Source organism: Streptopelia decaocto, assembly GCF_964273445.1.
Source record: "Streptopelia decaocto genome assembly, chromosome: 2".
Classification (NCBI taxonomy): Eukaryota; Metazoa; Chordata; class Aves; order Columbiformes; family Columbidae; genus Streptopelia; species Streptopelia decaocto.
In genome coordinates, this window is record NC_138655.1 from 54,886,104 (window position 1) to 54,899,079 (window position 12,976).

The 12,976-nt window shown below is 37.4% G+C and overlaps 1 protein-coding gene across 6 annotated transcripts in view; it reads right to left on the minus strand.

The window, feature by feature from the left end:
- The window catches only part of PIEZO2 (piezo type mechanosensitive ion channel component 2), a 308,441-nt gene that overhangs the window by 45,801 nt on the left and 249,664 nt on the right, over nucleotides 1-12,976 (minus strand). For all 6 annotated transcript variants that reach the window (XM_082043960.1, XM_082043956.1, XM_082043957.1 and 3 more), the window contains 6 exons: nucleotides 11,194-11,437; nucleotides 9,886-9,982; nucleotides 7,968-8,127; nucleotides 6,239-6,328; nucleotides 3,570-3,691; nucleotides 2,695-2,766 (listed from right to left, as the gene is read on the minus strand). In XM_082043960.1, coding sequence (XP_081900086.1) covers nucleotides 2,695-2,766; nucleotides 3,570-3,691; nucleotides 6,239-6,328; nucleotides 7,968-8,127; nucleotides 9,886-9,982; nucleotides 11,194-11,437 — 785 coding nt within the window. The remainder of the gene's footprint in view (nucleotides 1-2,694; nucleotides 2,767-3,569; nucleotides 3,692-6,238; nucleotides 6,329-7,967; nucleotides 8,128-9,885; nucleotides 9,983-11,193; nucleotides 11,438-12,976) is intronic.

The window sequence follows — 12,976 nt, forward strand, 5'->3', positions numbered from 1 at the left end:
AATTTCTTGTATCAAGGAAATTAATTATTTGGTACAGGTCCTCCTAGGAATGTCCATTTAAAATGTGTTAAAGAGCCGAATGTATTTTAAGAGCCCATAGTCTGCAGTTCTTCTTCATAAAAAACTATGTTGTAGTCAGCAGCAGAAACTGCCCACACAGAAGATGAGTGGGATAAGGTCTGACATCCAGGGGAAACCTCTACTGCAGTACTGTTCCTTAAGGGCTCAGAGTAGCACCTAGTCAGACCTGTAATGCCTGAGCCAGCAGAAAACAGATCTACAGTGATCTCCCTCCAATTTTTTTAGGTTGAAATGTATCTGAGGAACACTATAATGTAGCAGCTACATCTCTTTTACAACTAAAGAGGGAGGTATGATTGAATAGCAATAATGCATTCTTGCACACATCAAAAATGGAATAAGAAGTGTGTTAGCCACCTACAGAGATTACTAAAGAGAGCAAATTTTACCAGTAAGATACTTCATGGCCAAACTGGACTTGAGGGACCCCTCTCCTACTGCAAAATGGGACCTTCTCCTACTGAGAAAAGGGACTTGCAGGCTCTCCTTGTGGGATGAGATGGAGAAGAGAAGGGGAGCCACGCAGAAGTCAGCAAAGTCTCATCATCTGCATGTGCCCAGGGGGAAAGAGCTCCCCAGGACAGCTGTGAGCACCATATTTTGCACTACATCGGACACAACTCTGTGCCCCAGGAGAAGCCAAGGACCTCAAAGCGCATGTCCCTAACTCCTGCTGACCTTTGTGGGGCTCCATATATAATTCACGAGCACAGGAGGAACCATACCTCCATGCAAGGGAGGGTCTAAATGAGTGTCAATGAGGAAACCCACATTGATGTTTCCTATCTGTTCTACTCAGACCCAAATTCATAACTGCCTTTTCATTTCTTTAATATACAAAATGAGGCACCTTTCTGTATAATAAAATTATAACAAATATTATAAAATAATAATAAAAATCTAAATTAAACATCAGAATTGGCAAAAAATTTCAAGCTTGAGTGACTTCAATATATACATACTTAGAGCCACAGCCAGAAAACAATTTTCTGACATGAACAGGCATGTGCAGCAGAATGCTGCAGTTACAGCACAGTGTTTCAAAAAGAATAGACGGGAAATATCAGCCTATTTACAGTTTGTACGCCTGTGAGCACCTACTGTCAGTGCCATGTTTCGGTGAGTGTGGACATAAGCCCCATGGCAGGCAACCACTGTTTGCAGGATCAGGGTCTGTGATGTTTCCCACAAGGTTTTGCATTATTGCACTAAATAATGACAAGAATGCTCACTGTTTAAATACCAAAACCCAAGTTGCCACCTAAAAACATTAAATAATGAGGGTGAAATAAGTAAAAGCCAGAGTCAATGTCTCTCTTTGAGCAGTTCTTCTTATTACAAAGAAGAAACTTACTTATTACAAACAAGAGACCATATCCCATTCCTTCAAAATCACTGTAGCTTGAAATTCTACAGTAAAATCTCACATATTATTGTTTTGATCTGATTTGTCATGGTTGTTCCTAATGAAACTACAGGGCAAGAAGTTTGTTTTCAGAAGACTTTTGAAAAGGGATAGGTCTCCTCTAAAGTGGCAGTGTGCCCTTTAGAAAAAATAAAAATAGAGGCACAGTTTACTTGTGACTTGATAGAAATAATCATGCAACATCCTGTTAAACACTGTTGGCAAATATATATGCTGAAGTTATAAATAAATACGCATGGATAAATGAAGCAGTACGTAGATGTGTAACAGTATGACTTGAAGTAACTCTTAAACTAAATGACCCGGTACAATACAGACATTCATATTTAACTCTGAGCAGTGCCATGCACTTGAATATTTTTTAAATCTTCACAGGTTATTAAATAGCTCATGACTGATTTCCTTTAACAAAGATCCAATGGAAGTACATCTTGAGACTGCAATCTACTCAGTTCTTTTGTTTTACTCAATCCATAACACAGGCAAAAACTCTATTATATGCCTGGACTGGGCTACCAAAAAAATAAATCATAATGCAACAATGATATGTACGATATAGGCTAATAATCTCTTGTGCAGAAGACTGAACCTATTTCTGCTCTCAGATAAATACAAAAAAATGGCAACAACAAAACAACCAGCATTAACAGCACATTAAAGTGAGATCAGAGATATTCAGCTGAGCTCTACACAGCCTAGTCCTGGGAATAGTCTTGCTGCCTTATTGTTGTACTCAGATTTCTACACCTGACAGTAGAATGACTGATGACCCATAAAACAATATGTATGATGTGTGTATATGAAAAAGAAATTATGGCTAATCTAAGAGTGCATTGGCAAACCTTCACCTTCATGTTTTTAAATATATTGTGCTTTGCAGTAGGGGGGAGTTGAGAATTTCAAAACCACTTCACTCTTTTTGGCACATGTTTATCTGATTTGATATTTTTCTAAGAATACCCAAAGTGTCATGAGCTAGCTATGCTTCCAATGCATAGAAGTTCAAAATACGGTTAAACTCCTTTAAGATTTGTCAGTAGAAATTATTTGTTGAAAAAAACAAGCCTTCTATCAAGTCACAATCATAAAATCAGGCATAAAACAAACAGGTCATGGGAATGCCTTCATTCTGGTCAAGGATATAAGGGTTAAATCCACATATTTGTAAGATGATTGAGAAAACCTACTGGAAGCATGATCAACCCAAGGCCGCCACCACAGCTTTTTTTTGCCCTTGGCTTTCTCTTTGTCTGCTTCTCCTAAAATAAAATATGTCCAAATATTAATTTTACAAAATGAGAACATGTTTCTTACACTGATAAATCATTTTTAATCTCTCTCAAAAGAGCTAAAATTTCATGAGCACATCAGATGTTAGATCTACTCAATACATTCAATATTAAAATTATTCAGAAGCATGACCAGTGAGCAGAAATACTCTGGTTTATGTAGCAGTAAAAATAGCATTCTACTCTAAAACAGGTAAAAAATTTGATTTTGTGTTTCAGAACATACAGTCACAGTTGGCTGTAATTTCAAGAAGAAAATGTTTTCCTTTCTCTCAAATCCTCTCACATTTCAAGCTCCAAAAATTTTAAATCCAGTAAGTGCTGATCCCAAGTCAGTGCTGGAAATGTGACACTAGATAGGTATCATTTTATCTGTTGTCATGTTTAAAACAACATTCAAAAGTATACAAATATTTCAGTGACTGAGAAAACCTCACAGCATCCAGAAAACATTGCTGGAAAAATGTGAATGCTACCTATTTGTAACACTGGTTTTTAGATAATTATTTTGTTCAAAAAAAACTTGTGTTGCTATTCAGCTCTTTGCCAATAACCTGAAGTTAACCAAAAGTAAACTCAAAGAAGTTTTCTCTAAACCTTCTTCCAGTACAAAATCTCAGATTTTTTTGGCTGAATCAAGCTCTAAACTGATACACAGTTAGCAACCTGTTACATGACAGTTCTGAAGAACAACCTATCACTTGCCCAAATATTAGGTCTATTAGGTCCTCAGTGCCCAACTGCAATTACAGTACAGCAATAGCTAACGGTACCTTCATCATCTTCTTCAGAAACCTTCCGAATCTCCGGCCCCTCTGAGGACTCCTGGGTCATACTTAGCAGCCTCTCTTTACCCTTTTTGTATTTTTGCTGCCTGGCTTTGATGCGATCCATTCTAGCAAAAGGAAGAATCTTATTAGAGTCACATTGACACCCTTTTTGACTCACCTTGAAAAGCAAGTGTTCAACATATCCATAGACACACACACACACACACACTCTCTTCAATATTTCTAAAGGAAATATCCATTTCACATTGTCATGAATACTACCCTTAAACATAAGGAGTTAAATGGCTCTGGAGGGACTGGCTGGAAGGGTCAAGCCTAGAGGTTCACTCACTGGTCAGTGAGAGCTTGTTTGCCCACTATCACATGACTGTTCTACTTACCCCCCTCAACTATCCTATTACTATTTAAAAATTAAAGAATTTCTGTAAGGAACCACAACACAACAAGTGAAGATCTGAGAAAAAAATTATTTCTGCCTAATGCAGTGGTTTTCCTGAAACTTGTCACTCTGAATGAGTGATGTGGCTGTTCCTGCACTATTTGTGCTACATCTTCACCTTTTAACCTCTCATTTGTCCCACATATCTGGAAACACAGAACACTTAAGCGGGTTCAGTTTTGGCAAGATGTAGGCAAACCTTAAATTCTCCTTCTTGCAGTCCTGTACAGTTAGTACAATCTGGTCTTTTGAGACTTGCAAGTTTTCATCATTTGAAAAATGGTAGTAAAAAAAAGGAAATAAAAAAGAATGCTATTTCAATATAACAATAAATGCAACAAATGATTCACTAATTTTAGTGATCAAAATGCACTTAAATACTTTTATTAGTCTGTCCACTTGTTAGGGAGAAACCACCCACTACAGACAGAAAAGCTTTCATCTCAGCTAGTTACTCCATCATTCATCTGCTGCTGACGTTATGCTGTGTCAGTCAGAACAACTAGGTTGTTCAAAACTTCTGGCTGTGCTAATGGTACTCTTCATCCTAACCAGCCTAAACTGTATGAAGTACTGATGCACACAACTGAATTAAAGTAAACAAGCACCCTCTGTTGTTGAAGTCAGACATCCTGCAAAAACAAGCTAGCAATTTTTATAGAAACATAGATTAGCTTTGGTGTTACTGCAAGCAGTATTGCCTCCTTGATCTTAAACTCTGCAGAATTTACAGAAAAGAATGAAGTCCAGGACAGGTAGTCCTGCCAACTGGGATAAGATTGATTTAAGCACAGCATCCAGCCCAGTACATCATCTGGTAGGAAACCCCAGGTGTGCATCAGAGTCCCTGCAGCTTTCTGATGCTTCTTCATTTCGCAGGTGTGGAAGAAGATGTCAGGAGTGGGCTTTGACATCTGGTTAGGGAGCAGTTATGGCTTTTCATGCATGGTGGTGGATGAGCTTTGAAAGCTTTTTGCAGTTCCAAAAGAAGCATGCTGGTTGCATGCAAGAGACAGTAGAGTGGCTTTTTGGCTGTATAAATGGAAAGGATCGCCAGTCCAGTTAAGCTAAATGCAAATATTTTCACTGAAATTAAACATATCTATTTTTACACTCAAACACAAATGAAACAGAAGCAACAGGCATCCAGCAAATGCTACTAGGAATACAGATCAAAATCCTAATAGTGGTAAAATCAGTGAGAATGTTGCCAACCATTGCAGTAGGGACAGGATGCCACTCAGCTTCCTCAGACCATAGTGATTTCAGGCTATATAGGTGACTCTTAACTACAGCTTCTCTAATGAGGTCTCTTGCTGTTCCATTTTTTTTTTTAGACAAACTCACCAACTCCCTGTGTCTCAGTCTCCTATTTTCTAACCATCTAGGCTTCAGCCTTCAAATGAGATAGGATTAATGTGGCACTTCTGATTAGTAAACTGCCTACCCTTGTCATGAGTTTCAAAAGGGATTTGCATTTGACTCTTCTACTCTTTTGAGTGATGGGGAGAGACAAATTGAGAGAATAACAGGGTAATGGTGGAAAGAAAGAAAAAGGAAAAGAGACAGGTTTATTCCTCATATTTCATCTGCATTGCATGCATTCATACTACATAAAATAGGATAACCCAAAACCACAATGTGAGTTGCACATCTATCAGAGAACAAAATGTAGCACAGATACAGATAGTCTCTTAGAAGACTATATGGTCATGTTCCTATGATATACAGGTGTGGAACAGTTAAAAGCTCATCTTCTTCCCTTGCCATCATTGGATTTCTAAGGTTTAGGAAAACCTTCAGAATAAGCAGGGGAGTTCACATCTTTTCTCTTTATTTATAGGAAATATCTGTTTCCATTACAATTTCAGGGTCACTGAGGAACAGGTTGTCAGTACACTACATTCTGATTCTTTATGTTAACATCATAGCCTTCGGTCCTAGAAATGTAATTGCATATTTAAAAGAAAGTTTAGACTCTGAGTTATGTTGTATTTTTGGAAAAGATTACTCTAAAACCACATAATATCAGAATATGTAAGATCTCTGAATGCCCAGAGAGCAATTTCTGTAATTGCAAAATCATGCTTCAGAAACCTAATCAGCATTCCTGTAAAAGGTGCCAGATAAACCATCAGTGAAATACATACACACATATGTCTAAGTCTATATATATATTACATATATATATATAAATTAATTAAATACATACTGTCTTTTCAGTTGATCCATTGATTTTTTTTCCTCTTCAATTCTTGCCTTTACAGCTTTGACAATTGTAGCCTGGAAAAGCTCAGCACCCCTACAGCAGAAACAGGGGAAGAAGAAATGAAAAAATGAGAGGAAATATTAATTGTTTCTAAGTTTCCCTTTTGCCAGCTAATCAGAGAGAACTCTACGTTCCCTCTGTGCACTACCACATTTGCATCAAACGAAACCAATCCAAGGCCTGAAAGAGATAAACCAATTTCTCCAGAATACTAATCTCTTCACAGTCACTCATTTAAAGATCTGGGCCCAAATCTTGTGATCCTGACTCAGGCTTCAAGTTCCACTTGCAGCTGCTCAGGGACTTGAGTTTCCAGCCCTCAAGAACACAGAACACAGGTGAGTTCAAGGCTGAAGTAAGACTTCTTGGATGCCTCCTGGATTTGGTCTTCATAGTCATTTCAGCATTATAATTACCTTGTTCCCCTGCCTCGGCCTCCCTGGAAGTCGTGAGTAAAGTCCAGTTTTATCCAGGGCCATAATGAGCATGGCTTCAGCTTCACTTTTACATGCTGCACAGTACAGTGATTGCAATCTGATGACACAAGTCCTAGAGCAAGTTTCAGGTGTGCCAAAAGAATAAGGCTTCTAACTTCATTTCATTAGAAATGTAATTGACTGATTGATTTGGACGTTCAGATCATGTCTCGGCCATTACTCATTCACTCATTAGCTCTTGAGCTCTGAAAGAGTCTCAAAGTCTCTCACAAAGAAGTAGCATGGATTTAAAGCTTTTATTTTATCAGGAATTCAGTAAGAATAGCTATAGTTTCAGGAGTCTACTTTTAATTAATTTTTCAACCATGTTTTCTGTGATGATAATGTATATACATAGGATAATCACAACTCAATTTTTTCACAGGAATAAATTCCAGACTGGTAATGATTATTGTCCCAAAGTATGGTAAAGTACAACAAAGAATGACATGCTGTCCCCAGCAACTTGATCAGTCATAAGTTCTTATGGACTATTGAAATCTGCCACTGGATCCTCATTGTTCTTGTTTGAACCACAATTTAATATTACTTGGGTAAGGAATATGTATTTCACAACATTAACTTCAACTAGAAGACAGGTTCAGACTGTGCTGTTTGAATCCAAATCTGATGTTCACCATCGTCCACTTGAGTTGAAAGCTTGTGGGGAAGTATAAGTAACAGGCCTAAAGAAAGTGATGCTTCCTTGCCACAACTAGTCAGTGTTCAATGATATGACACTCAGTGTCTTTCTCCAGCCAGATGTCACAACTTTTCTGTATTTTAGTTCATGTGACATTTTTTGAGTCATGATTTCTATGGCCTATTGTCTCAGGCTCTGATAGGAGTGTGTTTTCTTTCCAAAGCTTAGAAACTCTGGCATTCACTCTCACACACATCGATGTTGAGAGAATGCTGCAACACACATCAACTTTCACAGATTTTAATAAGGGCTATGAGAGCAGCAGATGGTGTTTGGTAGGAAAGATGGTTTAATTTCAGTCAGATTCTCAATTAATTTGTTTTCTTATGTGTGCTTTGTCAGACTTGGATTTGCAATGATGAACTTAGCATGGATTGCTTACATTGATGTTAAATATCAAGACCCTTTTGGTACTACCTATCATAAACGAATAAGTACTGTACCCATGAGAAACTTGAGCTGTTTCACTGGATTTTTTAAAACTTATTCTTACCTTGATGCTAGGATCTGAGAAGCTTTTATATCTGCAACCACATGCAGGAAGTAGTAACTCATGAAGACTCTTCTTTGCAGCAGCAGGAAAGCAAAACATATACTGTCCCAGATGATTCCTGCTTCTCCACTGGGTAGTTTACAATCTGCATCATTGGTTGCTGGCAAAAGGAATCATCAGCATAAGAAAAGTTATATTAAGTATTCTTTTATAATGTTTAATCAATAAAATAATCTTAGCCTTTAAAATTATTTGAATTGCTGTCCTTTAACTAGCTTTTTCTTAAAGAAAACTGACACGCATTTCCATTTGAAGTACATAATATTTTCTTTTACAGCAAACTAGAAAGATTCCAACAATGTTATATCCTATGAAAACTGAGAATTCACCGAAAGTGAACCACTTGTAAGCAAATCCACCCTACCCTAATAAGTATTGGAAAACAAAGATAAGGAAAAAGTATTTTTAGTTACCCTGAAATATTTGATTTCAGTATTTTCTAAAATGGTATGTTTCAATTTTATTCTTAATTTCAAAGTGACTTTTTGTCTCATTTTTCTATTAAGAACACTATCAATATCAGAAAGACGTGTTTTATTTTTGTCAAAATAGTTTTTTGACTGCAACGACCTAATATTTTTATTTTTCCTCTCCATAACTCAGGTCAATGTTTCTTTCCATTGCGTAAGAGAAAAAAATATTTGAAACCACAAAACTGCTTCCTTTGGGGTAAAAGAAGACAGGCAGAGAGGAAATCCCATTCCTCCTCTCTCCAATTTTTGGCTTGGGCTATTTCATTCTTTCTTTCTTCCTTTATTCTCTAAAAGACAGTCCTCTTGGGGATATTAAAAAATTAAAACTGGGTTTTGTGGAGCTAGACTATAAACTAAATAGCCTATTCTGCCCTACAGAAGAGAGCAGAAGGACTCAAGGGACAGACTCTGGCAAGGCAGGCTATTAGGTCTGGAAGGTCAAACTCCAAGAGCTTCAAAGCCTGCTGTAGCCACCCCCTGGGGAGTCACAAACCTGTGTCTGAATTTCTGTTCCTGCTCAAAAGGTTTTGGATAATACAAAAACTACTGGGCAACATTTATCTTGTGAATTGCATCTTTTTGTTTCCTTTCTTTTCCCCTCCTCCCCACTTATCTATTAAGATCAGATTTGAAGACAGGAATTCAGAACTTTGCTGCAGACTCACTAGGATTAAACAGTTCTTTAAATTCAAAAAGAAACCAACACTGAAAAAAAAATAAGCTGTTTTCAAACCATCAGTCCAGGGTGTCAGAACAACATGGAGCCAAATTAATAGCTCACTGAGAGGTGAAGTGTCTTGCTTTCCATGCTTCATTCCTCCCTTCTCTCACCTCCATCTACATCTACTATGCGCTTCCTCTCTGTTATCACCACGAACATGAGAATAATTGTAAAAAAATAATTGTTTGAACTCCTTATGCCTGCAAAAAATTACCTCTTTTATGCTGGCTTAGCCTCTTGCCCTTTGAGCAATTGAATGGAATACCTGGCACACAGGGAGGAGTGGGAGTCTGCAGCTGGGAAAAGGTGCCTTCTCCCTGCAATGATGGTGACCTGACATTTTAGTGCAAGTTGTACAGTGAAACCATGTCTGCAAGTATCATGGGTCAATTGTGTTAAGCACCAGCATCACCAGGTTGTTAAGGTACAGCAAATGCTGGTTGTGGGTATGTGTGTAGGGGTGTTGATAGTTCTCTCAGTATATGTATATTCTTTCATTCTATGAGATATTTCCAATATTATTTCTTGCTAGACAATATAGGACCAAGCTGTATCAACTGAACTTTCAGGTATGATATTTTCACAATGTCAAAACTTAAATATGGTCAAAGATTTTGAAGGTGATTATTTATAGAAGATAATGAAAAAAATGAGTTATACTTACGAATACGGTAGCCTTTAACTGTACAAGCCAGGCTAAATGCTTGAATCAACCAGCAACTATTCTTAATTAGTGATTCAATGTAGCCACATGCTCCTATCTGGAAATTAAAATAACAGTTTCATATAACAAACCATATAAGAAATAAAGATAAGTATTGCACCTCTTTACATTACATGAGAATATTATGACTGCCATTGGCTGTACTCCATCACCTTAGTAAAACAGAGATTAGAAGAGTCTCTCTACCAGTGACACATACCACTTTTAAATAGCAAGAATTTGTTCTTTTGATTATCAGTGATATAGAAAAGATGTGGGCTTTGTTTGTATTTTTTTCAAAGGAGGTGATATGCCTGGCAAGTGATCCAATGAGAAAGCTAAGCAACTTCTATAAGTCACTGACTTAATCTTGCAAACATACATGGACAAGCTTAACACACACGCAGGTCTACTGAATTCCCCAGCATAAAACAAAGCACATATGTAAGCACTTAGAAAATGTGCAAATTCAAACCACCCATAAGTCAATTTTATTTCAGTACAGTGACTATATAAATGTAAAAAGAAATATGTCTGCTCATTTCAGTCTAGCACTAAAAATGTTCAAAGCTAAAAAGCAATTGCCAGGAATAAATCTAAATTTATCTTTCAAAAACATTGAAATTACTGACTTTTCTCAATCACCTATCAGTGCCACTGCAAGAATCTGTTCTAAAGAGTTAATTAATGTAAGAAAAGCTTTAATGTTTTGCAGAAGAATTTGATATTTAATTATCAAATATATCTGTTTTCACCTGAATTTCACACTAGTTCTAAAGGAAATAGGAAAGTAGTTTGTAAATTTTTAGTCAACTTCAGTAATAACATTACATCACACAACAACTGCACCTAGTACTAGGCTTGAAAAGTGTAGTTTTAAATAAAAGGTTTAATTCAACGTGCACTATTTATTGACAGTATGACTAATCTTGCACTTCTTACTCATTTCTCACTCCACTGAGATTTTCACTAGACTTCCAAGGAGAGGCTTTACTAGGTAAATAAAACAGAACCTGGCCCTTTGAAAATAGCTTGTGAGCTTCCACAGAGTCCAACTGAATACAAGGGCGTACATTTTCCTGTAATGTACATGCATTACCATTCCATGGATATGCACTTGCAGTTTCTGAATTAAAATGGAGCCTGCTTTGTGCTTGCAGAAGGCTGTGGTCATTAAAAAGGATTTTTAATGACCACTCAACACACTGCGCACACTTCCAATGAAACCGCGAAAGTGTTGAGGACAGAGGAAAAGCAGCAGCTACTTACTGAGAGGATGTTCTTCATTGTGATCACAAAGACGTTGTATGCAATCAGCCAGTCCCAGTAACGCAGAATGCTCCTGATGGGCTTCAGCAACAGATCTCCACCAAAGAGAAGGAAATAAAAGCAGGCTACCAAGTAGCCCATGCAGAATATGCTGATCCTTGTGGTTCCCGTTATGAAGATTATGGTAAGCACAAACCAGAAGAGGTAACTAAATATTATCACCTTATACATGTCTAAGTAGGACCTGGAAATAAAAGGAGAAGTTACTGTTCTCTGAGGGCAATGCTACCTTTTATACACCTGTAGTACTGGCCAACAGTTATGCCTAAGTTGTGCTGAGCATTCTCATCACAATTCAGCATTTGGGCATCTGCTTAAGACTACACTAAGGTCAGTGGGTCTGCCTGGCTCATGTACTCAATTCTAGCTCATTCATGTGCACAAGCACCTTGCTACACTCTGTCAAGGTACTTTGCATCATGTGGGATTAAGCCTTGTATCATAAAAGGTGGAAAAACATGTTCTCACCAAAGTTCATGATATAGTGATATTACCTAGCAATGCTACATATGCAATATAAAAGCTATCTGAGACCATCTTTAAAGAAGTCTGAGAAATAGTGTAGCAAATCTACCTTCAAAAGCTAGCTACAGTACTCCACTGCAAACAATTCTGTATTTATTGCTGACTACTTAGGAATTAAGTCTGGTTAAATGCCTAGTTTTCAAAGACATCCGCTAAAAATATCTTTCTCCAGTGGAGATCAACTGTAAAAGTTTTGAGGGGTAAAAGGTCTCGACAGAATGTAAATGTGATAGAATTTACTGAAATGTTTGCCAGGAAGCTACGAGACAGAGCAATCTGAAATCAGCCTGGTCCACAGTGGGAAAGAGTAAGAAACAATTTGGTATTTTCAGATTCCTTAAAATCTTGACTTAATGTTGACTTGGTGAGCTTTCAAATAGGAATATCTGCCAAAGGCAATACCAAATACTACATATAGCTAAACACTGCAAAACCAACCAATTCTTAGTTTCCCCTCATTTAGTGTTTTGATTCCAGATGTTACTGTGTTTTCAGGGTCTGTTCACCCAGGCTGTGAAACTGGATTTGTCAGGAAACCAGGCAGAGAGACAGCACTATACGAGTGTACATATACCTAAGCCAAACCATGTAAGGAGTAAATGAAATAAATGCACTGTATGAAGCCACATAAAAAGGCCCTTGCTGCTTGATGTTCTCAGGCTCAGAACTTTCTAGGAGTGTGTATTTATAGCCCTACATTTATAGGCCTGTATTATACTTTTCACTTGCTGAAGCCAACCAAAGAGGCATTTAATGAAAAGTAATGAGACAGCCCCTTTATGTTTATTTCCCACAAACATTTAAGAAATTTGTGGACTACTGCCTGCAAAATCTAAAAATGCCATGACTTTAGACATGCTACAGGGTTCGGGGTGATAAAACATTAAGAAAGAATCTATACGCCCTGGCAAAACAAAGAAGTGGAAGACACCAGTTGAATGGGTCTTCACTAACTTAATATGTACTGAAAATGATGCTCTCACGGTTTCTCAAAAAAACCCCACAACCATAAAATTTGGTGTTCCTTTAATAATAATTATTGATGTATGGGACAGCTAGGAAGAGATCATCTTCCTGATACTGTTCTAACACTTGGAATATTTCAAAAATCTTGTCCTCTGCTATCAACAAAATGCATCAGTATCTTTTGAGAAAAGTCCCAAATGGAACTGAATTAATCAAGCAAACAAGAATATCT